Source organism: Physeter macrocephalus, chromosome 14 (genome assembly GCF_002837175.3).
Source record: "Physeter macrocephalus isolate SW-GA chromosome 14, ASM283717v5, whole genome shotgun sequence".
Lineage (NCBI taxonomy): Eukaryota > Metazoa > Chordata > Mammalia > Artiodactyla > Physeteridae > Physeter > Physeter macrocephalus.
The window spans coordinates 34690193-34715568 of record NC_041227.1 but is presented as its reverse complement, the minus strand read 5'-3'; the positions used below and the strand labels follow the sequence as shown (position 1 = coordinate 34715568).

Below are 25376 nucleotides of genomic sequence, written 5' to 3'. Positions count from 1 at the left end.
TTGCTACTCCAGCTTTCCTTTGATTTCCATTTGCATGCAATATCTTTTTCCATCCCCTCACTTTCAGTCTGTATGTATTCCTAGGTATGAAGTGGGTCTCTTGTAGACAGCATATATAAGGGCCTTGTTTTTGTATCCATTCAGAAAGCCTGTGTCTTTTGGTTGGAGCATTTAATCCGTTCACATTTAAGGTAATTATCAATATGTATGTTCCTATTACCATTTTCTTAATGGTTTCGGGTTTGTTTTTGTAGGTTCTTTTCGTCTCTTGTGTTTCCCACTTAGAGAATTTCCTTTAGCATTTGTTGTAGAGCTGGTTTGGTGGTACTGAATTCTCTTAGCTTTTGCTTGTCTGTAAAGCTTTTGATTTCTCTGTTGAATCTGAATGAGATCCTTGTCAGGTAGTGTCATCTTGGTTGTAGGTTCTTCCCTTTCATCACTTTAAGTATATCATGTCACTCCCTTCTGGCTTGTAGAGTTTCTGCTAAGAAATCAGCTGTTAACCTTATGGGTGTTCCCTTGTATGTTGTTTGTCATTTTTCCCTTGTTGCTTTCAATAATTTTTCTTTGTCTTTAGTTTTCGTCAATTTGATTACTATGTGTATCAGCATGTTTTTCCTTGGGTTTATCCTGCCTGGGGCCCTCAGCGCTTCCTGGACTTGGGTGCCTATTTCCTTTCCCATGTTAGGGAAGTTTTCGACTATAATCTCTTCAAATATTTTCTCAGGTCCTTTCTCTCTCTTTTCTCCTTCTGGGACCCCTATAATGGGAACGTTGTTGTGTTTAATGTTGTCCCAGAAGTCCCTTAGGCTGTCTTCATTTCTTTTCATTCTTTTTTCTTTATTCTGTTCCACAGTAGTGAATTTCACCACTCTGTCTTCCAGGTAATTTATGCGTTCTTCTGCCTCAGTTATTCTGCTATTGATTCCTTCTAGTGTATTTTTCATTTCAGTTGTTGTATTGTTCATCTCTGTTTGTTTGTTCTTTAATTCTTCAAGGTCTTTGTTAAACACTTCTTACATCTTCTCAATCTTTGCCTGTATTCTTTTTCTGAGGTCCTCGTTCATCTTCACTATCATTATTTTGAATATTTTTTTCTGGAAGTTTGCCTATCTCCACTTCATTTAGTTGTTTTTCTGGGGTTTTATCTTGTTCCTTCATCTCGTACATAGCTCTCTGCCTTTTCATCTTGTCTATCTTTCTGTGAATGTGGTTTTTGTTCCACAGGCTGCAGGTTTGTAGTTCTTCTTGTTTCTGCTGTTTGCTCTCTTGTGGATGAGGCTGTCTAAGAGGCTTCTCAGAGGGCATCATTTTTCTATTAGCCTTGTATTATTACAGTAGCAAATAACTGGAGCAAGTGAAGAAAGGAAAGAAGTAGGACAGACAAGGGAATTTCATAAATAGGGTCATTTTAATGGTGCATATAATATTTTAGACAGACATCTAAAAGGAGAAAAAATATTGAGCTGGCTGTCTTGATCAGAGTGGGAAATTCAAAAGGAGAATCTGATTAAGGGGAAAGAAAGCATCAGCATTAGCTACTGGAAATAAGAGAAGTTAAAGTAATAAATCCAAGAGAAATTTGACAAATTAGCTGGACACTACAGAGAGAACCACAATACAAGAAAAGAGGCAGAACTGCAGAAAGGATTGCATTCTCCTGATCATAAAAGTGAGAGTATTCAAGAGTGTAAAAGAAAAACCAGAAGGAGGATCCAGTCACCAGGCACAGTGCACGGTGTTGCTTCTGGTTGCCCAGGCAACAGGAGCCTGCTCCTCATGCTAATGATAGTATAATGAGGGAAAACACATGCAAATGCAGCCAGAATAATTAGAGGTGGAGTCACACCTGGTCCAGGGATCTTCCTTTAGGGAAGGTTAGGTAGGAATTGGGGTGGGATTAATGTGAGAGGTTGTGAAGGGGATGGATTTATGTGTGAAAGCAGGAAGTCGAGGCTCTGTAGTGCCTGATAATGAGGAGCTAAGTCGGTGGCTACGTCTCTACGTTGTCTCTTGATGCACCTTGCAGTTCACCTGCAAATGGAGAATCCAGACAGCTGGGGCTTGGCAGCTGGCTCCCCTCTCAGGAAGTGCAAACACTGATTTTTGATGGAGGAAATATCGTAATTTACAAAGTTCAACCTGCTCTGCTTGAAATATGCTAATACTGTTTTTTGTTTTTTTTTTACTCAGTGGTCTTGCCTCCCTAGTTACTGAAAAATTTGTTTTGTGTTTAACACTTTAACGTTAAAAATATTTTTAATATTGTGAAAGAACTATCTTTACAAATTGTCTCTGATATTTGAAGATACTTTCAAATATCTTTCATATATTAGAAAAAATATTAAAATATTTTACTTTTAAACAGTTGCTTTTTCAGTGGTTAAAGCAGAAATCAAAATGCTAAATGCTTTAGAGCAAGGTTACTCAAACTTTCCTGTGCACAACAATCACCTGGGGATTTATACAGATTCTGCTGGTCTGAGGTGAGGCTTGAGATTCTGCATTTCTAACCAGCTCCCAGGTAATGCCATTGCTACTTGTCAAGGACCTCTTTCTACTTTGAGTAGCAAGAATTTAATTCATTATGGTAGATATCAGGAAACAGAAATGGTAATTTGGTAGTTAAATGCTGACCAAAAAAAAAAAAAAATGGTTCTGATGAACCTAGGGCAGGACAGGAATAAAGACATAGACGTAGAGAATGGACTTGAGGACACGGGGAGGGGGAAGGGTAAGCTGGGATGAAGTGAGAGAGTAGCACTGACATATATACACTACCAAATGTAAAATAGATAGCTAATGGGAAGCAGCCACATAGCACAGGGAGATCAGCTCGGTGCTTTGTGACCACATAGAGGGGTGGGATAGGAAGGGTGGGAGGGAGACACAAGAGGGCGGGGATATGGGGATATATGTATACATATAGCTGATTCACTTTGTTATACAGCAGAAACTAACACAACATTGTAAAGCAATTATACTCCAATAAAGATGTTTAAAAATTTCTCAAAAAAACAATATGCTGACCAAATATAATATTTTTGCTCTGTGCATTATTTTTTCATTTTTGGAAACAATTTTTGTCATATTTATTGTCTTCTTATAAATTACACAAGTAATATGTGGTTATAAAACATTCAATAATTATAGAAATGGATGGAGTAAAAGTGAAAAATCCATATTCATTCTCCATCCTTCTCCTCCATCAACCTCTGTCCTCTGTGGATAATACTTTGGTATAATAAACACTTATATATATAAATAAAAATAAACAAGAATAGTATAATGCATACTTTGGTATTTATTGAGAACTTTTACATGCATTTAGATGCACACACATATGTGCAAATTCCACACATATAAAATATGAGAGAATCATATTGTATGGAATTTTCTCCTGTTTGCTTTTTAAAAAATTTATCAACCCCAAATTGACATCTTTCCATGTCAGTATTCATTTAATTTTGTGGCTATTTCATTCTATTGATTGGGATTATTTCCATTGGTCACTTTTAGAAATAGCAAGCATTTTACATATATTTTTGTACATATGTGAGTATTTAATTTAGCTAATAGCTAAGTTAAAGTACATTTTAATCTTGGCAAATAATGACAAACTGACTTCCGTGAATGTTCTGTGGGAGGCTATTTCTCCACTTCCTTATTAAACACTGGAGATCAGAACTCTTAAAATCTTCATGAACCTTATGGACTTTAGTAGTTATTTTTAATTGCATTTCCCCACTTGGGGGCTTGAACATTTTTTTCCCATATATTTATTCACCTTTTGTTATTTATTCTTTTGAAAATTGCTTCTATATGCTTTTCTCATATCTATCTCTATTAAGTTGCTTATGTTTTTCATGTTGATTGATGGGAACTCTTTGTATATGTTGGATATTGACTCTATATCTAATATATGTACATGCACACATTTTTGCCAGGGACAGTACAGCATGCTGGTGAGGAGCACAAGCTCTGGGTTGGCATCCTGGTTTTCACCACATGGCAGCTACATGACATTATTCAACTTCTTTATATCTCAGTTTCCTCAACAGTATAAGTGGAATAATAATAACATCTACCACACATTTAAATATCATTTATTTATTATTTCCCTAGTGATTTAAATGCTATCTTTATTATAATTTTCCTGCTATTCTTAGCAACTCACTCTTACAAATAACATTTAGAATCAACTTGAATGGCTTTGTATAAAATTATCTTTAGGTAATCAATAGATTAATTTAGGAAAAAAATGTAAACCTTTAAAAACTTGAGGCTCCCCACTACAATCCATATTACTTACTTTTATGCATTTAGGTCTATTTCTCTGCCCTTAAATATTGTTTTAATATGTTTTAAAGTTTGGGGGAGGACAATATAATTTTGTTGCTGTTTTGAATGATATCTTTATATTTGTCATTGCTGGCACATTGAAATGTCTGTACTATGTGTGTGTTTATCTTACTTCTAGACACCTTGAAAATCTGTCATATTTCTGTTATATATTTTTATTTCATTATGTTGAATTTTAATGTAAAATTGTTAAATTTTCCCCAGTATTTGCTAATATTTTGGTCTTCTTTTCTAGGGCTCTTAAGACTATTTTGAATAATGGGGATTTGTGGTATTCTTGCCTTCTTTCTTGCCTTATTTTATGGGAATACTCCTAATATTTTTATCATTGATGTTTGCCATAGTTTTCCTGAAAACACTGTGTCAAATTTAGAAAGTCTCCTTTGCCCAACTTCCTAATTTTTAAATTTTAAAATCAGGGGTGACTAACACATTCTGTCAAATACTTTTCCAACAATGATTAAGATGTTTTGCTCATTTATTCTACAGTGATTTAGCATGAAAACACTTCCTATTCTTTTGTTGGTGGTGGTTTTTTAAAATTTGTTTTAGATGATAGCCATCCTAATTGGTGTGAGAAAGGGCTGCCATTTTAAGGAGGTGATCAGAGTAGGCTTTGGTGAGAAGGTGGCATTTGAGACTTGGCAAAGGTGAAGCAGATACCTTGGAGAAGAGCTTTCTAGGCACAGAGAAAGGTGGGTCTTGAGGTAGGAGCCTACCTATTGTGTTTGAGGAAGAGCAAGGAGACCAGAATGACTGCAAGCAGCCTGAAGGGGTGGGAGAGAGGAAGCGAGGAGGTGAGATGGGAGCCCTGGGAGGGATTTGAACAGGGGAGGGATGATACACTTCCTATTCTTACACTGTTCTTGCATTCCTAAAATAAACCTTCCTCCATCACTACACATTGTTAATATTGTGAGATGTTGCTACAGTGAATTTGAAAATATTTTATTCATTGTATTTGCACTGAGCTTAATGTCTACCCTTTTATTGCTGCTTGTTAGACATAATATCAGTGGTTTTTATTTTCATGTTTTCTTTTTAATGTGCTTGAATAGATTGTAAATGCCAAAGAGATTACTTACTAATTAAACTTTTGATAAAAATCTCCCTCTAAAACAAGCAAAGCTTGCTGTCAAATTAGAGTATATGGGGGTACAACAGGTTAGATCTTTGACTATCTTCAATTTTTTCAGTAATATTGTTTTTTTACTCATGTCAGGGAACCGAGTGGTGTGGGGACACGTGTGAAGTGTACTTTGCACCTTCCCTGAGCACCTGGTGGCCTGTGGGGACGGGACCATGGCCAAGGGCAGGTGCATGCAAGTGTCCGTGACCCCTGGCGGCCGCCTGAGGAAGGACCTCTGCACTCAGGAGTTCAAGGCCCTGCAGAGCTGCTTCGTCTCCGTGGCCAAGAAGACCCTGAAGGGCAGCCATTAGAAAGGACGGAGTGCTGCACTTGACATCCATCTGCTGCCGAGGAACGCAAAGCCCCGGGCCCGGTACTGACGGCTCCAAGGGTGCAACATCTAAAACCTCTAAAGCTCTTCTGGCCAACAGGACCGGAAACGTGTTAGGGCAAGCACAGGCAGAGAGGGAATGTGTTTTCCAGCATTGCATACATAAGGATTTGGGTTAGAATAAGATGCAATGAACCAACAATAAAGACCACTCTAAGGCCATGGCTGAGGTGTGCATTTATAATTTTAGTAAAAGGAAATAAAGAATTGGGGTGAATTTTTAATCTCTGAAGCCACTGAGAGTAATTCCTTCCTAGCCAATCCTTTGGGCTCTGTCCAGGCTTCTAACCTCAGTGAAACCCACTGCATTCAAGTCCAGTCAAGTTTTCATACATTGTCATCTGGCTTTTCCATCAGAAAGCATGGGGTGGAGAAAAAGAGGGGCGAAACCCTTCTAATTGTAGAGTGGCTCCACCTGGGTGATGGTCCAGAGTGATGACCAGTACAAGAGCATCACACAACCCCCAATGGTTTCCTGTGTTCATAAAGGAAGAGAACCAAGTGGTGGTTATTTAATACAGTTTGCTGAGGTTTTTCATTTATAGGCTAGAGCAATAAACATGATGTTGGCTGCTTTCCCAATTTGTTCTTTAGTCATAGCAAAGGAGATTTCCATTAAGAGGATCTAATGCCATCTTGAAGTTTTTGTAAAGCTTAATAAGTAATCTCAGTTTTAGAGTTAAGTTTAATCACCTCTAACCCTTTAATAAGTAACCTTTCCACATAGATGCCAGAGGAGGTTGTTGCTGTTGTTTTTCTCTGTGTTTGGACATTTTGCCCTTTGCAAAATAATCTCAGAGTGTATAGTAAAACCTCCTGGTGCCCCAATCCATGTCCTCTCAGCCAACTCCTGGATTCACAGCAGCTATAGTTCACTCCGACCACACCCCGGACCATCCACACCTCTCTGCTGGCCTCTCTGCCTGGAGGCTTTCTTGGCACTAAGGGAGTTTTCTCAGCCTGCATGGTGCATGCAGGGAAGCGTTAACGCTCTCAGTAGCAACCTTCACCCAGTGAACTGGAGCCTGTGCAGAGACACCCCAGCTTCCCTGTCGCTCAGTGGGGCACATTTCCAGCAAGACTGAGACACCAATAATCTGCTCATGCGCACACACTTACTACCTTCCCTTCTCTCCCTCAGTCCCCCCTCCCTTGTGGCACTTCTGGAGTCACCTCCCAAATAAACCACTTGTAGCCATATCCCTGCCTCAGGGTCGGCTTTTGGAGCAACCCAAACTAAGACAGGTCATGAGCAGAAAAAGCTGAGGGTGTTCCCTGAAATGCACAAAAACTCAGAGCACGTAAAACAATAAAGTAATTTATGTGAAGATAAAAAAATGGCTGGCAGATGGCATTGCTCTGCCAGAGATGGAAAGTTAAAATAAGTAGCAAGCAAATACCAGAAACGTGAATAGAGAGAAAGAAAAACTCCCATCCAGGGGTTGGTCTGTGCTTGAAGCACAGAGAAGGTGTTGGTCCTAGGCAAGGGCAATGCCCCCGATGCCCTGGCTTCTCCTGCTCCCAACTGGTTTCTGTCTCTGGCTGCCCCTTGGTCTGAGTGCCCTTTTCTCTGACTATTGTCCAGAAAGGATGGGTATGAGCCTGTGCTCATTATTTCCAGAGCAGACAGATTTGCATTAGACTCATGTGCTTCTAAGAGCTGGTGTCAGCTGCTTCTCGTGCCCAGGTCACAACCTCTTGACCCAAAATTTTACAGCAACCAGCTTGGTGAAGCCATCACCTGACAGCACCTTGCGTCAACAACAGCAACTATCTCGTGCTTTCTGCCCTGCAGCTTCTCTGTGCCATCTCTTAAGATGCCTTCTGGAAGCCACTCAGCTGTTCTGAAACATGTGCAATCCTGGTAGTGCAAGGTCATGCACACCCCCTGGGGCAACTCTTGATTTGTGGGACAAGAAAGCTGACGGATAATTTCTCGCTCGTCCTTCTGGAGGACGATGTTGAGGTGTATTCTCCGCAGCTTCTTAGAGCGCCCCCTGGAGGATTGAGCCGCAATTGCCCAAGGTGATGCTTGGTTTCATAACCCACCTTCTTTGTTTTACCCTTTCGTCTCCCACTCCAGTTCCTTGGGATGGAACCACCCAAAGTAAACTTTCTGCATACACACTCTGTGTCCAGCTCAGCTTTCTGGGAAACGCAGTACTTCTTAGGTCCACATTCCAGAATGACGAGCTTCCCCGTTTCTCCTTTTCCAATGGTTCCTCACACACTTTCCCAGCCTGATTGCTCTTCTGAAACCATCCTGATCTCATCTTGGCTTCCAATAAACAAAGGTGTGAACATCTGAAAACTAGTTCATTGCTGCTGACTCACTACTGGTAAGGAATTAACCATTCGTAAAGAAATGAAGAAATGTTTAGGACTCTTCTGGATCTTCTCGTTGAATTTTTGAGAACTCTGATAAGCTCATTCCTCAGCTGATGATTCTCCTCCTTTAACTTCCACATTTCCTTGGGATGTACAGTATTTATATCAGTGGCTATAGATTTTGTAGGGATTTGTGGATTCAGACAAGTGTTTATTGATATTCACAGCCCTTGGATGGGCACTGTTGAGAATACAGAGCAGCTGAGATGCAGTTGCTAAAGTTTAGGGATAATCTAAGGATGAAATAGGAAAAACTTCACACATAATCAGAGCAAGTAAAATACAGAATTCTGTAAGTGTGACAAGAAAATTATTGACAGGATGTTATTGTGGAGAGAGAAATCACATCTGGTCAAAGCTAGAAAGAAGCTGACTTCACAAAGTTCTTCACTCGGGGAGTAAAGGATGCTCCTTGATGGACCATGATGAGACTAACAAAGGCAAAGGTCAGTTTTGCCACAATGGCAAAAACGTTCATGCTTGGTTGGCTAAGGCATTTTGAAGGAACATTTTTCAATTTAATTCTTTTTTTTTTTTTTTTTGCAGTACGCGGGCCTCTCACTGTTGTGGCCTCTACCGTTGTGGAGCACAGGCTCCGGACGCACAGGCTCAGCGGCCATGGCTCACGGGCCCAGCCGCTCCGCGGCATGTGGGATCTTCCCGGACCGGGGCACGAACCCGCGTCCCCTGCATCGGCAGGCGGACTCTCAACCACTGCACCACCAGGGAAGCCCCTCAATTTAATTCTTAAACATTTTGGTGGCTCTAGATTTCAAGCTCCAAAGACATTTCAGCAAGTGTTGGAATGCTATAGCGTTGAATAACATGTTTATCCTCTTCAAGGTTGAGCTTTAGAGTTATGAAATCTATCTTTTCTGAGGTTATAATGTTATAATACATGCATTATTGAAGCATTATAACCCTCCATGCCTCTGGGTGTCTCGGCTTGTTTATGAAAATTTCATTGTTATGCACGTGTAGATGGCAGTTTGAATGACCTAGAAAGAACAAGACATTAAAAGTAATGGGGGCTTCCCTGGTGGCGCAGTGGCTGAGAGTCCGCCTGCCGATGCAGGGGATGCGGGTTCGTGCCCCGGTCTGGGAGGATCCCACATGCCGCAGAGCGGCTGGGCCCGTGAGCCATGGCCGCTGAGCCTGCGCGTCCGGAGCCTGTGCTCCGCAACGGGAGAGGCCACAGCAGTGAGAGGCCCGCGTACCGGAAAAAAAAAAAAAAAAGAAGTGACAGTACTTTTCAAAATGCGAGGGTTCGGGTAAAACACACTGGTGACATCAAACAATTTCCCTTTACTGTTTCTTGTGATAATTCATACAAAGTGAGATGTGTCTAACCCTTTCTGATTACCCTACATATTTCATGCCATCCCTAATTAACTGTGTTTTATTTTCTAAGAGCTACAGATGTTATATTACTCATTACAGTCTGTTCAAATATTATTTATGTCACGCAAATAGGATGTTTGTTGGCGAAATATTTAAGCAAATTCTGTGTGCTTCTTTAAATTAAAAAACAGATAGCAGGGTATATTATTCGTTTTTTTGTGTGTCTATAAAATGAGGAGCTAAACTAGCTGCGGTCTTTAATGCCTTCTTAGCTCAGAGTGTGGTCTTCGGACCAGTGGCATCAGCATCACCTATGAGATTTTGGAAGTGCAGAATCCTGGGCCCCACCCCGGAACTACTGACTCAAAAGCTGCATTTTATCAAGATGTCCAGTGATTCATAAATACTTTAAGGTTTGAGAAGCCTTGAACTATTTTTTTCTAGAGCTATAATTCTGCAAGTTTGAAGAGCTGACATTGGCCTTAATTGCAATAATGTCTGACACATGAGATTCTCTCAAGCCATCTGGTGATCAATGCTACTTAGGTTTCAGAATATATATTTTTTGAAATATTAATTTCTAGTATACTTTTAAAACAATTATGTTTTTTCTTTTGAATGTCTTCCACGTACACTTAGAAGATTGGCTCATAAATTTAGGAATATGTGGACAATCTAAAGAAATTACACATAGAGAAAAATTCAGGAAGAGTCACTCAAGGCAAGATTTCTTAGCAAGTCTCAGCTGCAGGGTTTCTGAGAAACATCTGAATTCTGAATATGTTTTCTATTACTAGGTTAAAATATTTTGCTCTTTGAACAACATTTAAACTCACAGGTAATTTTCAAAATGCAAAGTGAAATGAGATATCATTTTCTACTTACCAAGTTGAAAAAAGTTTGCCAGTATTAAAAAGGTTGCTAATATTCAGCAATCATAAGTAAATACACAAATAACAACTTGGGAAGATGTACATTTTTAAATGGAACAATCAAGTTTTAGTCCAATATGTGTAGTCTGATACCATTTTATTAATATAAATTATATATATATATTTTTATAATATACACAGATTTCAGAATAAGCATAAGAAAAAGTTGGAAAGAACAATATCACGCTCTTAATGGTTACCTCAAGGACAGGGGATACAAGAACAGACTTTTGAACGCGTATGTGAAACAACTGGTGGAGGTGTGGGGAGACACTGGATTAGCTCTCAAAGGGAATAAAAATCCATGTTGGAGTAGGTTGTTAAACCATTATCTTTTTAAAAATTTATTTTTATTTTAATTTTTTAAATTTAATTTTTTTTAATTTTGGGGTATAGTTGATATACAATGTTTTGTTAGTTTCAAGTGTACAAAAATGTGACTCAGTTATAGATATACATATATACATTCTTTTTCAGATTCTTTTCCCATATAGGTTATTACAGAATACTGAGTAGAGTTTCCTGTGCCATACAGTAGGTCCTTGTTGATTATCTATTTTAATTAATTAATTAATTAATTAATTTTTATTTATTTGTTTTTGGCTGTGTTGGGTCTTTGGTGCTGTGCGCAGGCTTTCTCTAGTTATGGTGAGCGGGGGCTACTCTTTGTTGTGGTGCGTGGACTTCTCACTGCGGTGGCTTCTCTTGTTGCGGAGCATGGGATCTAGGTGCACAGGCTTCAGTAGTTGTGGCACGTGGGCTCAGTAGTTGTGGTGCACAAGCTTAGTTGCTCTGCGGCATGTGGGATCTTCCCAGGCCAGAGCTCGAGCCCGTGTCCCTTGCATTGGCAGGCAGATTCTTAACCACTGTGCCACCAGGGAAGCCTGATTATCTATTTTATATGTAGTAGTGTGTATATGTTAATCCCAAACTCCTAATTTATCCCTCTCCCCCACATTTCCCCTTTGGTAACCATAAGTTTGTTTTCGAAGTCTGTGAGTGTGTTTCTGTTTTGTAAATAAATTCATCTGTATCACCTTTTTAGATTCCACATATAAGTAATATCATATGATATTTGTGTTTGTCTGACTTACTTCACTTAGTATGATAATCTCTAGGTCCAGCTATGTTGCTGCAAATGGCATTATTTCATTCTTTTTTTATGGCTGAGTAATATTCCATTGTATATATGTACCACATCTTCTTTATTCATTCTTCTGTCGATGGATATTTAGGTAAAACATTATTTCAAATACAGTGTACTTGTAGGGTATTTCTTATTCCTACTGGACAACAAGGAAAGCTGCATTCGTTATTGTGACAGATCACTTTAGGGTGGTGTAATTCATTCTTTTCCAACATTAAATGTTTCTGTTTTTCTCATTACTTGTTTGGAACTCAAATACGGTTATATATAATATCCATGTGTTAGATAAAATGAAGTTATATTTAGACTTAATTCTGTCCTCTTGACATCTTTTCTGTTTCAATACTGTGAGTTCAATTGAACCAACCTTTAACTCTGCAAACTAATATTCATCTTATTAAAATATTTTTTATTTGGACTCTTCACTTTTTGAAATTATTTAGCTACTTCTTTGCCAATGGAAGAATCAGGTTTCTAGTCCTAAGGTATAAGACAAAAAGACATTACACAAGACTTTCTGTGAAAAAGTACTCAAGCCAAAGAATTCTCCTCAAAACTAGAGAACCAATGTCAGTTTGAGCAAATATACCATGAAAAAATTACCGCAGAAAAAATAAAAACCAAAAATAAAAACAAAAGCAAGATCTTCTAAACTTATATCTTCTAAAAAGCTGCATTCTCAACATGAGTTAGAGCAGCCCAAAAGTAGTGGCTAAGAATAATAATAAGTAGGTATTACTGCCTGAAATTTTATGAGTCAGCTGGGTGGGTCTTATGGTCTCAGTGGGCTTCCTCATGCATCTGTAGCTGTTGTGGGTCAAGTAGGCAGCTCTGCTGACCTTGGGGTGGCACTCTCCCATGTTTGGGGGGTCAGCTGGCTGTAGGCTGGTCTAGTGTGGCCTCAGCTGTACATGTGCTGCAGCTGGCTGTAGGCTGGTCTAGTGTGGCCTCAGCTGTACATGTGCTGTCATCCTCCAGCAGTCTGGCTGAAGCTTATTCCCAAGGTGCTGGCAGGACTCCAAAAGAGCAAAAGTGCAAGCTTCTTTCACACGTGGGCTGGGAACTAGCCCACTCTCACTTCTGACATGTTCTCCTGGCCTAACCAAGTGCAAGTCCAGCCCAGATGCAAGGCTGGAAAACAGACACAGCCACCTTCTGGTGGGAGGAGTTGTAAAGTCAAGTTCAAAAAGCATGAAAGATTGAACAACTAAAACACTTTAGTAGTTGACATGTCACTACTTGGAATTAAACTCCTTTGCATTCAGATCCTCTACTTCATGCACCCCAGGCTTTCTCAGAGGCTTGAGCATTCTTCATTAAAAGGAAGACTATTTCATCATTTAAAAAATGGAACGCAGTCTATTGTGCAGCAATTCATTGGAGGTATTTTATAATGTGTTGTCTATGCCCTGATGTCTGCATTTCCACTTTGAAGCTTAGAGGTTGTCTTAACTCTGGGAATATTGAATATGTTTACATAGCAACTTATGAACTTTGCAAGAGTCTATACTTTTCAGACTAAAAATAAATGGAAAAAATTAATATTTGCTCACATATTGGTGTTTATAAAACCCTAGTATAACTTAAGAAAGATGGCTTTTATATAGCTACTGATAGGTTTTATTATAATCATGCCCATGTTCAAGAATCATTCTTTGAATGATTTATGATTTATATATCTGAGGTTTGTGAGCATATAAACACAGTCTCATGACTCCATGAAACTTACGTTTATATTATTTCTCTCAACCATATGATAGGCCCTCTCCAGTTAAATAAAACTAGCTGTAAAGAACATAACCCTTAGGAATAAAAAGCCTTTCCAAATATAGTTTTCTAAATTTGGCAGGCTTATTTCAGAACATGAATCTTGTTTTTAAAAATATCTGTGGTTTGCTTTTGTGAACTTCTCGAGGCTAATGATGACATGAAATCATAGTGTTTCATAGAGATGTTATTTAGTAAAACTGCTAGAGATCAAAACTTGAGATCGAAAAAAAAATCCAGAATGTATGCATCAGTTTATTCTTATTCAGCAAACCCTTCATATATAAAGTGAAATGGGGAATTCTGGCGATTCTTAAATACTATAAGAGTGCTACTTGATTGAATTTTAAGCCTCGAATTATATATTGGGATAATTATCACATATAATAAAAATGAGAAAAAATTACTTGCTTCAGTATGTTATATCCTTTTTGGTCAATATGATATGAAAAGGGAATTTTGAAACAAGTATAGTATACTGTATTATTAAAGCCAAATTTAGGGGAATTCCCTGGTGGTCCAGTGGTTAGGACTCAGCCCTTTCACTGCCATGGCCCAGGTTCAATCCCTGGTCAGAGAACTAAGATCCTGCAAGCCACACGGCATGGCCAAAAAAAATTTTTTTTAAATAATTATCTAATTGATAACTTCTATTATCATCTATTTCTGTCAGTGGTCTCTAAGAACAATTAACACAAGAATGCTATTGGCTATTTATCAACAAATGAAAACTTTTGCTCTTGTTCTTAGTGACACCTGGCTACTAACTAAAGTCAAATTTAATCGAGTAAATAAACACAGTGGAAGACAGCTATGATTGAGAACTTATATGCTTTAAGTAATTTTTAAAATGCCAAATAATCTGGATCGTTTACCTCTACAAAATGCCCCATGAAGAGCATAATTCCTTACAGCCTAGTTTTTATAGCCAGGCCAAAAAAACAAAAACAAAAAAACAACAACAGAAAAACCTACTTTAATTTGTACACTATTCTCTATATTGATTCAGAAACTACATATAATATCAAATTTTGCCAAGGTTACAATTCATTTATTTTTTTATTATTGTTTTTAATTGTGGTAGGATATACATAACATAAAATTTACCATCTTAATCATTTTTAAGTGTATAGTTCAGTGTCATTAAGTACATTCACATTTTTGTGCTACCATCACCACTATCCATCCACAGAACTCTTTTCATTATGCAAAACTGAAATGCTATACCCATTAAACAATAACTCTCCATTTCTCCCTCTTCCCAGTCCCTGGCAGCCACCATTCTACTTTCTGTCTCTATGAATTTGGCAATTCCAGGTACCTCATATAAGTAGAATCATACAGTATGTGTCCTTTTGTGACTGGCTTATTTCACATAAGATAATGTCCTAAAGATTCATCCATGTTGTAGCATGTGTCAGAATTTCCATCCTTTTTAAGGCTGACTAATATTCTATTGTATGCATATACCACATTTTGTTTATCCATTCATCTGTCGAAAGACACTTGGGTTGCTTTTACCCTTTGGCTACTGTAAGTAATGCTGCTATGGACATGGGTGTATAAATACTTCTTTGAGGGACTTCCCTGGAGGTCCAGTGGTTAAGCCTCTGTGCTTCCACTGTAGCAGGCGCAGATTTGATCCCGGGTCAGGGAACTAAGATTCCACATGCCATGCAGCTCAGCCAAAAAAAATTCTCTTTGAGACCCTGTTTTCAATTCTTTTAGGTATATACCCCAAAGTGGAATTGCTAGACCTTAAGGTAATTCAATTTTTAATTCTTTGAGGAACCACGATACTGTTTTCTATAGAGTCTGCACAATTTTCCATGTCCACCAGCAGTGCCCAAGGGGTCCAGTTTTTCCACATCCTCACTAAAACTTGTTATTTTCTGTTATTTTCTATTTATTTTTAATAGTAGCCATCCCGGAGTGAGGTGTATCTCATTGCGATTTTGATTCGTATTTCCCTAATAATTAGTGCTGTTGAGCCTCTTTTCATGTGCTTATTGACCATTTGTATATCTTCTTTGGAGAAATGTCTATTCAAGTCCTTTGCCTATTTTTATAATCAGGTAGTTTGTTTTGTTGTTGAGTTATAGTTCTTTATATACTTTGGATATTAACCCTTTGTCAGATACATGATTTATAAATATATCTTGCACCTCATGAATTGCTTTTTCAATCTGTTCATTGTGTTCTTTGATGCACAGAAGTTTTTTTTATATTGACGTAGCTTGGTTTATCTATTTTTATTTTCTTTTTTGCCCGTACTTTTGGTGCCATATTCAAGAATTATTGCCAAACAGTCCATTTATTTTTAGCCAAGTCTGTCTTCTAAGGCACGAAGATGATTTACAATGCAAATCAATTGGATAACCTGGATTAGTTTCCTTATTAAAAACACAGGCTATTAAAAATGAACAAAATAAAATTGGCAAGCTGGGGTTTTATTGAAACTTTAGCTTTTGAAAAGTAGTAAATTTTATTTGTTTAACTAGTAGATTACTTTGAGGCTTTGAATTCATGTCTAGGTCATGGATCCTTTCAAATTGAAACATAATGGAAACCCTTTGAAGTCAGAGTCTATGTATTATGTTTCTTTGTTTTGGCAAACCACCTCCTACAGTGAGTAGCAAACAGCATCTATTCAATAAACCCTTACAATAATAAAATCGCCCAGGAGTGGCTATTGATATTATTTACACCATGTTTTCATTTTATGAATGAACAAATTGAGATCCTGCAGGAAAAGTAATCTAAGTGTTCAATATTGAGTATAAAAGAAGTGACTTACTTGCAGATACAATAAAAATGCACAGGTTCAGAAGTTTGGACAGCCTGTCTGAATTAATTGATAATTAGGGGTAATTGATGCCTGTGGGATGCAGGTGTGTATATGATGTCACCCTTTAATTGTAAGCAGGTGGTGCAACGGAGACATGGAGATAAACTTTGGGTCTGTAAGAAAATTTATTACAAGAGTTTTCCCTCAATTCTATAAATGCTCTGAAAACTGTCACCTTGTCCCTTGGGGGCTCCCACATCGCATGCTAAGAGATCGTCTGTGTAAATTGCCATCTTGGCTGACCACATTTTAAATTTCTAATTTTATTCTGTAAAATTTACAGTATTTTTGACTGAAGGAGGCTTCTGTCATTGGGTTCACATCCTCTTTTTTTCAGATGGGAGAACAGAGGCCTAGGAAATCAGTGCCTTGACACCAATAGACTGCCAGTAACTGGTGTGGTAAAGATCCTAGATTCCCAGATCCAAAAGCTTATATTTGTTAGAAATGTCAGCAGAAACAGAAGAGTGATAACAGTTTCACAATACAGGACTTGAGTTTCCTCCTTGTCTTGTAGCTTCTGAGAGCTTCTCTCCCTCAGCCATCCACAAAGCCAGAGAATCTTTGGTTTCCAATACTCAAACGCCCCCAAACCTAGTCACAAAGCCATGGGGATCCTAGTCATGGTAACTTCCCCTCATCAGCCCTATCCTTTGGCTGGTTCCACTGTCACCAGAAACAGGTGAGCTGGACCCCTTTCCCAAGATCCTTCACTCTCAGCTGTCTTTGATAAAAGTGGCTTCATTCTCTAAAGATTAGCACAGCTTGCTCCTCCAAGCATTGCTGTTTCTGGAGTCCCAAAAACATTGTATCGACAAGGTTGCCAATTTTACAAAATGTTCAAATTCATCTGACTTTCCAAATAGTGGACTGGAAACCTCCACTGGAAAATTAGTGGACATCTGTGAGAGTCAATCTAGGGTTGAATTAAAATTCTGATGTACTGTGAAATCAGGTCAGTGCATTAGAATTATATTTTAATAGTTATGAATGTGCTAATACACTGCTGTTCTTCAGTGCAAATTGGCAACACTCCCAGACTTTGGGAAACTTTGCAGGAAAGAATTTCAAAATTCCTGCCTAACAAATACGTACAAGAAGTCAAAAAAGACACATTGAGAAACCTTCTATTAAAGTACACAATAAACCCTAGATTTATGAGTTATGATCTTTTTTAAAAAATAAATTTATTTATTTATTTTTGGCTGCTCTGGGTCTTCATTGCTGCACGGGGCTTTCTCTAGTTGCAGTGAGCACTGCGTTATGATCTTAAATGGGGTCTATTTGCACTGAAAAAGGCAACATTTTTCAGTGGTGCAAGTAGCAAGGAGAAAATTCATAAGGAGAGAAGATCCTCTTTCCTCTTAGAATTTATGATTCCAGTGAAGTCATTGTACTTCCTCAACTATTTTCAAGATTGCTTATTAGAGCAAAAATAGGACAAAGAGACAGGAGGTGAGAGGATTCAGATTTCTATTGGATAGTATGAAGAACTACTTAACAAGAGGCTGCCTTGCACATCTCATGAAAACTGGGTTAGCAGAAGTTAGAAAACCATCTTTCAAGGATATTGTAGAAGGTATTTCTTAATTGGAGGAGAAGTGCACTCAATGACTTTCAAGGTCTTTTTGAATTTTAAGATTGTGCTGCTACTTTCTATAAGATAAAGCCAAAAGGAGCCCTAGTTGAACGGCTGGTAAATAATATGCGTTAGAAATGAATTCTCACTAACAGCATTTAGAATTTAGCAGAACTAAATTTAAGTTTCTGGAACCCACATAGAGGCTAAGGGATGTCACAGAGTTGGATGTGAAAAGGGAGTTGCAGGAGCCTGGCAGGGTTTGCAAATCCAATGCCCCGCAGGGCCAGCAAGTTCTCTGAAGGCAGCTGTAAGATAGGCATGTGGTGGAGGCAAGCCTCAAAAGATACGTATTCAAAATGTAAAACACTTCTGGTTTTCTGTCTTATCAAATCATTACCCTAAACCTTTACATTCGGAACACATAGAGATCAGAGAACTCTGAGACAAATGGCAAAGACCACAGAAGCAATCTTCGTTGGGGTACAACTGCGGCCCATTCCCCCTGAACATTAGCACAGTTCAATGTAGGAGTTTCCCCGGTATCCAAAAGCCTGTGCAAGGCAAAATCATGTTTGCCTTGGTACGCTTCAGTTTAATCCCACCCAAGGCTCATATGTCATGCCTCTTGTCCCCTTTTGCATATGCTCCTCTCTAGGATTCCTGACTCTGGGCAGTGCCTCACATATAGGACCTGGTCTTCTGCCTCCTCTGAAGCAAAAGTTACCTAAGTCATATCCTCGTCCCTGTGGGCCTTTTATAGATGTCACTGAGTGAATTAAGATTGAAAGACAAAAAGAAACATGCTGTGTACCTCTTCCATGATGTTTGCAAGATAATTGAGTTTTTCTTAGAATTCAACACGATTATCACAAAATCATGCTTCTGTAATTGTAAATCCCATGCAGGTGGTCTGCAGTTAGGGGCGAGAGTCTGACAGTCGAAGGTGTGGTCTGGTTGTACAGCCCACACCCACCAGATAAGTCACCCCCTCTATAACTGCATATAAAGTTGAAACTATGTAATGGAGAATTATTTAAGAATATCTTACTACAATCTTACTGGTTCAACAAAATGTATCTATTTCTTCTGTGGAGCAGTTACTGTACTCTTGAACAAATGCCATGACTGAAATAGGGATAATATTATACTAAACTAACTCATTGTTTTCTAAAAGTTTAAATATTTTTCTTTCTTTGGGCTTTTACTAATTTTTGACACATTTTCCCTATTTCTTTTTTTCAGTTTATTGATTGGAAATTGTATGTATATTTAAGGTGTAAAATTTGTTCTATATATATAGATATAAATATAGATGATTTTATATATAGAGAGAGAACATCAAGTTGTACACCTTAAATATATATACCATATATACAGTGAATATATATGTATACATTAAATATATACAATATATATAGTGAAGTAATCACCAAAATGAAGCTAGTTAACATATCCATCACCTCACCTAGTTACCATTTTCTTTCAATTTTTTTCTCTTTTTTCTTTGTTGTGGTGAGAACACTCAAGATCTAAATATCTATTGTCCTTGGGGCTAAGCTTATTATTCGTCCTTATTAAGTACAGCTTTGTTACCTTTTTGGTAAGGAGTGCATTTAAGTGTTACCTTACATATAGACTAAAATAATTTTTTAGTTTTTTGAGGAGAAATACTTTAAAAAGTGAAGATGTCAAAAGTCTATAAGGTATTGGAGATGAAGTATGAAGACAAGAACTCGGTTTTAAGAAGTTGTAATCACAACTGCTAAAATTAATTTACCAGAGTCTTCTGCAAACTAACCAGATATTGCTCTTGAGAAAATTGTATCAGTCTACTATAAAATATTTGGATTTATACCATAAAAACCCAAACACAGGGGCCCTACGGTGGCCATTTATCTGACAAAAACCAGGACAAAACTTATCCATCTGCTTCCACTGGACCAAAGCAGTGGAATAAACAAGGAACCAAGTAATTCCAAGTGAGTCCAGTTTCAGGGTTTGAAGTGTTATTAGGAGAACACTCTGAACTCTTTCACCTTACAACCTCTAGTGTTCACAGGACACCAAACCAAAAAGAGAGTAAATCTACATTCTGCCGTTTCATATGCTCACACATTGTTTTCACTCCAAGGACCCTTTTGAGTTTTTTTTTTTGTTTGTTTGTTTTTAATTTTTTATTATTTTTTAATTGAAGTATAGTTGTTGATTTACAATGCTGTGTTGATTACTGCTTTATAGCAAAGTGATTCAATTATATATATATATATATATATATATATATACACACATTTTTAAAAATATTCTTTTCCATTATGGTTTATTACAGGATATTGAATATAGTTCTCTGTGCTATACAGTAGGATCTTATTGTTTCTCCATTCTATGTACACCAGTTTGCATCTGCTAACCCCAAACTCCCAATCCATCCCTCCCCAACTCTCTCTCCCCCTTGGCAACCAGTCTGTTCCCTATGTCCATGATTCTTTTTTTTGTTTCATAGATAGATTCATTTGGGTTGCATTTTAGATTCCACATATAAGTGATATCATATGGTATTTGTCTTTCTCTTTCTGACTTACTTCATTTAGTATGATCATATCTAGGTCCATCCAAGGACCATCTTGAAAATACACTGTCCTCTCAAGACCAACTACTAATTATGTTTAAAGTCAAGGCAAAAATCAATTTATAGATGGAAAGAACATCCATTTTTTCACACTTTCTCTTCTACCAAGCCTTTTAGCCCAACTGCCAGAGAAGATTGAAACAGAAGTTTCAACTGTTTATGACCTGTGTCTAACCAGTGTTTGGGAGAGAAAATATCACAGGTAGGACTCCCTAACTCACTGGGTAAATGGGACTTTTAGTGGAAAACAAAAATTTCTTGTAGTCCCTACAGAGACTGCCAACCTCATTTTTGAAACACAGAAGGCAGTGATAAAAGGTATTTGCTTGTTTTTCTCCTCTCACCTCAAACATGCATGTATCACCTCATTTGCAAAAGGGAGAAATAAGCTGAACATTCCACATGCTAACCTTAAAACATACTTCTTAGTTGGGTGGGTGAGGCGTGTGGCAAGACTTCCCGTGTGTCTCCTCCATGGCAGAGGGCTCCTTGCTCTTCAGAAGAAAGAACCACTCTCCTCAGGCAAGAAGGGCCCTTTTCTTGGGGCTGGAAAATGGGCAAGAGGTGTCCTGGAGCTGATTCTCTCTATGCTGCCTGCAAATGGCTTCCTAGGAGCATTGCTGAAATCCAGTATCCAGACTGCCCTTGCTGAAGTCATAGTTTTTTCCCATCTCCCATTTGAAAATATAGAAAAGGACAGAGATGAAAATACCTGTGGCTGCTATTAAGTAAACAGCATACAGGATAGCAAAAATGGCCAAAGCAAGTGTGAGATCCACAATGAAAATGATCAGCTTTGTCAATATGTCTGCATTTCTCCTAGTTGACAGAAGATATTTAAAAATTTCCAAAGGCATGCACCATGCACGTGTGTCTTTATAAGATGTGGGCAGGAAAAAAGACATTTCTAAACATGCTAAAGTGTGTCGTAATTCCCTGAGGATCTACCAGGAGTGCTGCATAATGAAACTTTTGATTTCCCAACTGCTACAAAACAGTGGCTAAAGGTAAAGTATGAGATATTGCTTCACCAGGAATACGCTAATGGAGAGATGTCCAAGAATTTTATTTCATCCCCTAACTGTGTAACTGATTCACTTGGATTGTAATTTCCAAAGGTAGGAACACACTAATGTTATGCATTTATAACATACAAGGCTACTATAGAAATCTGATATTTTTCTTGGAAAATTGAAATGTACCAGTCCACTGTGAAAGGAAAATAAAGCCATTTTCAAACATGCAAAAACTCAAAAAGTCTACCTCTCTTGCGTGTGTTTGGAAAAAAAAAATTACTAGAGGATATACTCCAATAAAACATCTTTACTGAAAGTGGAAAATTTGGTATGTAAAAAATTGTGAATTTAACTAATAGAGCAATGAAGTTAAATCCCAGAATCACAGCTCAGCAGCAGATACACAAGATAATAAATTCAAATTAGAAAAGGAAGTTAGTGGGCTGCCAGAGATAGTCATTAAGAAGACAGTCACTTTCCTGTATTAAATGGTATGATTAGAAAGTGTGATAATCTAAAAACAAAATGGCCAGTATATTTCTTAGTTAACAAGGTAAACGAAAGGTAATAAGAGAATCCAAGAAGAACATAAAGTTGAATAATGAAGCCATGGTACTAAAATGAAGCAAACTAAACTGAAGCATGATTCTGAATAAGTGATGGGATATAAGAAACGAGAATCTATTTGTCCTTAATATTCAGAAACTTTTGCTTCAAGTAGCATTGAGTGTGGGATTGCATTTCCAAAGGGTTTAACCACACTGCTTGATTTTACAATGAATATTTTCAAACTCATAATATTCTAAATGCTGTCAACTAGTTTTACATTTATAGAAACCTCAAACACAACAAGAATGTTTAAATTATGATAGTGACAGAACAGAATGTTTAGGTTATAAACCTTGACAATTTAAAAGTAATGATATAGCCAAATAAAGTTGGGAGGCATACTGAGAGAGATGACAAGAAGTGAAGAAGCATTGATTTCCGTATCTTGCATGTGGAATTCAAGGGATACTGTCCAATAATTGGTGTAAGAAATAAAGATTAGGTATACTTTTAAGAATAATAAGACATGGGCTTCCCTGGTGGCGCAGTGGTTGAGAGTCTGCCTGCTGATGCAGGGGACACGGGTTCGTGCCCCGGTCCGGGAAGATCCCACATGCCGTGGAGCGGCTGGACCCGTGAGCCATGCCCGCTGAGCCTGCACGTCCGGAGCCTGTGCTCCGCAACGGAAGAGGCCACAGCGGTGAGAGGCCCGCGTACCGCAAAAAAAAAATAATAATAATAATAATAAAGTATCCTCACAACTATGTATGCTCTTTTTCACCTAAGGTAGAAATAAATCACTTCATGATAAGAAATAATAATAATAATAAAGGTGGTCAGTGGGAGAGTTAAAAATACAAATTTAACAAGATTTGTAAGATAGAATGGGTTATAGAAGGTGTTAAATTCTTTTTTTTTTTTTTGGCCTCGACCTACAGCTTGTCTTAGCTCCTCAGCCAGGGATTGACCCTGTGCCCCCTGCAGTGGAAGTACAGAGTCCTAACCACTGGACTGCCAAGGAATTCTCGAAGGTATTAAATTCTTGATTTTCATGGTAGGAAATCAACAGATACTGTTTAAAATTGTTAAATAACAAATTAGACTAAAAGTTTATTATCTAGACCTGTGTTGTCCAATCTGGTGGCCCCTAGTCATATGTGACTATTGAACTTCTGAAATGATGCCAGTCTGAATTGATGCATGCTCTAAGTATGAAATAGACTTAACATAAAAAGAATGTAAAATATCTCATTCATAGTTTTATATCGACTATATTGAAATAATAACATTTTGGATTATGGGATTAAATAAAATACATCATTAAAATTATTTTCATCTATTTCTTTTTACTTTTTAAAATGTGGCTAGACTTGTTAAACGTGGTTCACATTACATTTCTATTGGATAGCACTCATCTAAAATTTTAGAACTAAAAACCAGGAGAACCCAAACTAAAAAATGTTAAAAATAGTTCTCTCTGGGGAGTAGGACAGGGTGGAGTGAAAGATTTTATATTTTCATTTTGTGCCCTTTGTATTGTCTGAATTTTTATTACCAAGTCCATTCAGTATTTAAATAAACATTTACTTAAATACAAATAAAGGATAATGTGCAGTAAATAAAGATTATGATACATTTTAAAAGAGTGGATTAGGTGGAGGGATGAGAGATAGAAATGAAAAGAACAAAGTGAGATGAGTAAAGTAGATTAAAATGGGAAAACAACACAGCTTTGAATATGTAGGAAAAGAAGGAAAGGGATGGTGGGTAATTATAATTGGGAAGGGAGGTTAAAATTATAAAATGTATCATTATTGATCAGTAGTGCACTTTTCAGTTTACAACTCAATTTTAGGAATCATTGGGTAGTTTCCTACAGATTCGATTATGTAAAATAATTAGTAGATGATGGCATTGTGATGTTTAATACAGGTGCATCTAGCTTTATGCTTAAGTAATACATACATGCTCCAATTTAACAAAGAGAGAGACTTGGTTGTAATGGGTCACTTTACTAAAGAAGCTTGTCCTTAACAAAAAGGACCAGCAAAGAACTTCAGAACTGTACATCTGTAAATATTATCTTGTAAATTCAAAGGCTTGATTTTACAAAGCTTCTAGAGAAGTAACAACATCAGGGGAAGAATGTGGGTTTTCTATTATAATTGCAATTTTTAAAATTTAATAATATTAAATTTACAAATAGCATTTAATAAAATAAAGTGTACATTCAAAATTTCTCAGACACATTAATTATGTAAAATTAATTTTAGTACTAATTGGAAAAAGTATTGTGAGTTCAGTCTTTTCTTCATGACAGAGAGTATGTTTTCAGAGGTCACTTTGGGGAGGAAACTTCCCCTCCATTCCGTTAAGGATTTGTTCCATCAAAATGTCTGTAAATTTTTCAGAAGGGTGGGCAGAAATGTAGCATTGATATAAACCAACTGTCCTTTTGAATCACTGTTTTTAAATTTTCTCCTTAGTGTGATTTTACAAAAGAGAGAAATACATTCCACTTTCATTTTTATTTGTCTTTAATTTCTCATTAGAACATCATTTCTTTGGCTATTATATTTGTATACCATGGCCTATGCTAACAGATTAAATTTCCTCAGTCTTTGACATATTGAGATCTGTTGGTAAATTTTTACAAAAATAATTTATTTTAAAGAATACGTTTTGTTAGGAAAAGGGAAATGGGAGATTAAGGCATTAGAGGACATCAAGAGATTCAAATAAAGGAAGGAATATGGAAAGGGTTGGGCTAAGAGAAGAGTATAGCAAATCTCACCAGCTCTGCAGGCTTAAAGCTCAGTGTGCCTGGCTAGTGTGAGATCATGAGGGCATAAATTGGAATTGTGGATTTTTGTGTCTCTCAGTGTAAAAAAGTGAAATGACTTTATATGTAGATTGATATCTGGCTCAAGACTAAAAGAATCAGAGAAATTCTTGTCATCAAACACAAGGATCTTGGGTTCTTATCCTAGAGAAGATTTATGTAGAAGTCGTTAGATCTAGAAGCGGTTAGAGAAGAGAATAGTGCTTTAACATATTAAGATGCTTGCTGACATTCATTTTTATTGATGGATAGGTTTCTTCTTTATGAAAATCAGATTTTATTTTGACGGTCAAAAATCACATTCAGGGCTTCCCTGGTGGCGCAGTGGTTGAGAATCCGCCTGCCGACGCAGGGGACGCGGGTTTGTGCCCCGGTCCGGGAAGATCCCACATGCCGCGGAGCGGCTAGGCCCGTGAGCCATGGCCGCTGAGCCTGCGCGTCCGGAGCCTGTGCTCC

General features: G+C 37.6%; 1 protein-coding gene across 1 annotated transcript in view; it reads right to left on the bottom strand.

The window, feature by feature from the left end:
- The window catches only part of LOC102975028 (inositol polyphosphate multikinase-like), an 81310-nt gene that overhangs the window by 19467 nt on the left and 36467 nt on the right, over positions 1-25376 (bottom strand). The window contains exons 2-4 of the mRNA XM_028497998.2: positions 7932-8160; positions 7634-7879; positions 5628-5911 (exon numbers count right to left, since the gene is read on the bottom strand). Of these exons, the coding sequence (XP_028353799.1) occupies positions 5628-5911; positions 7634-7879; positions 7932-8160 (759 nt within the window). The remainder of the gene's footprint in view (positions 1-5627; positions 5912-7633; positions 7880-7931; positions 8161-25376) is intronic.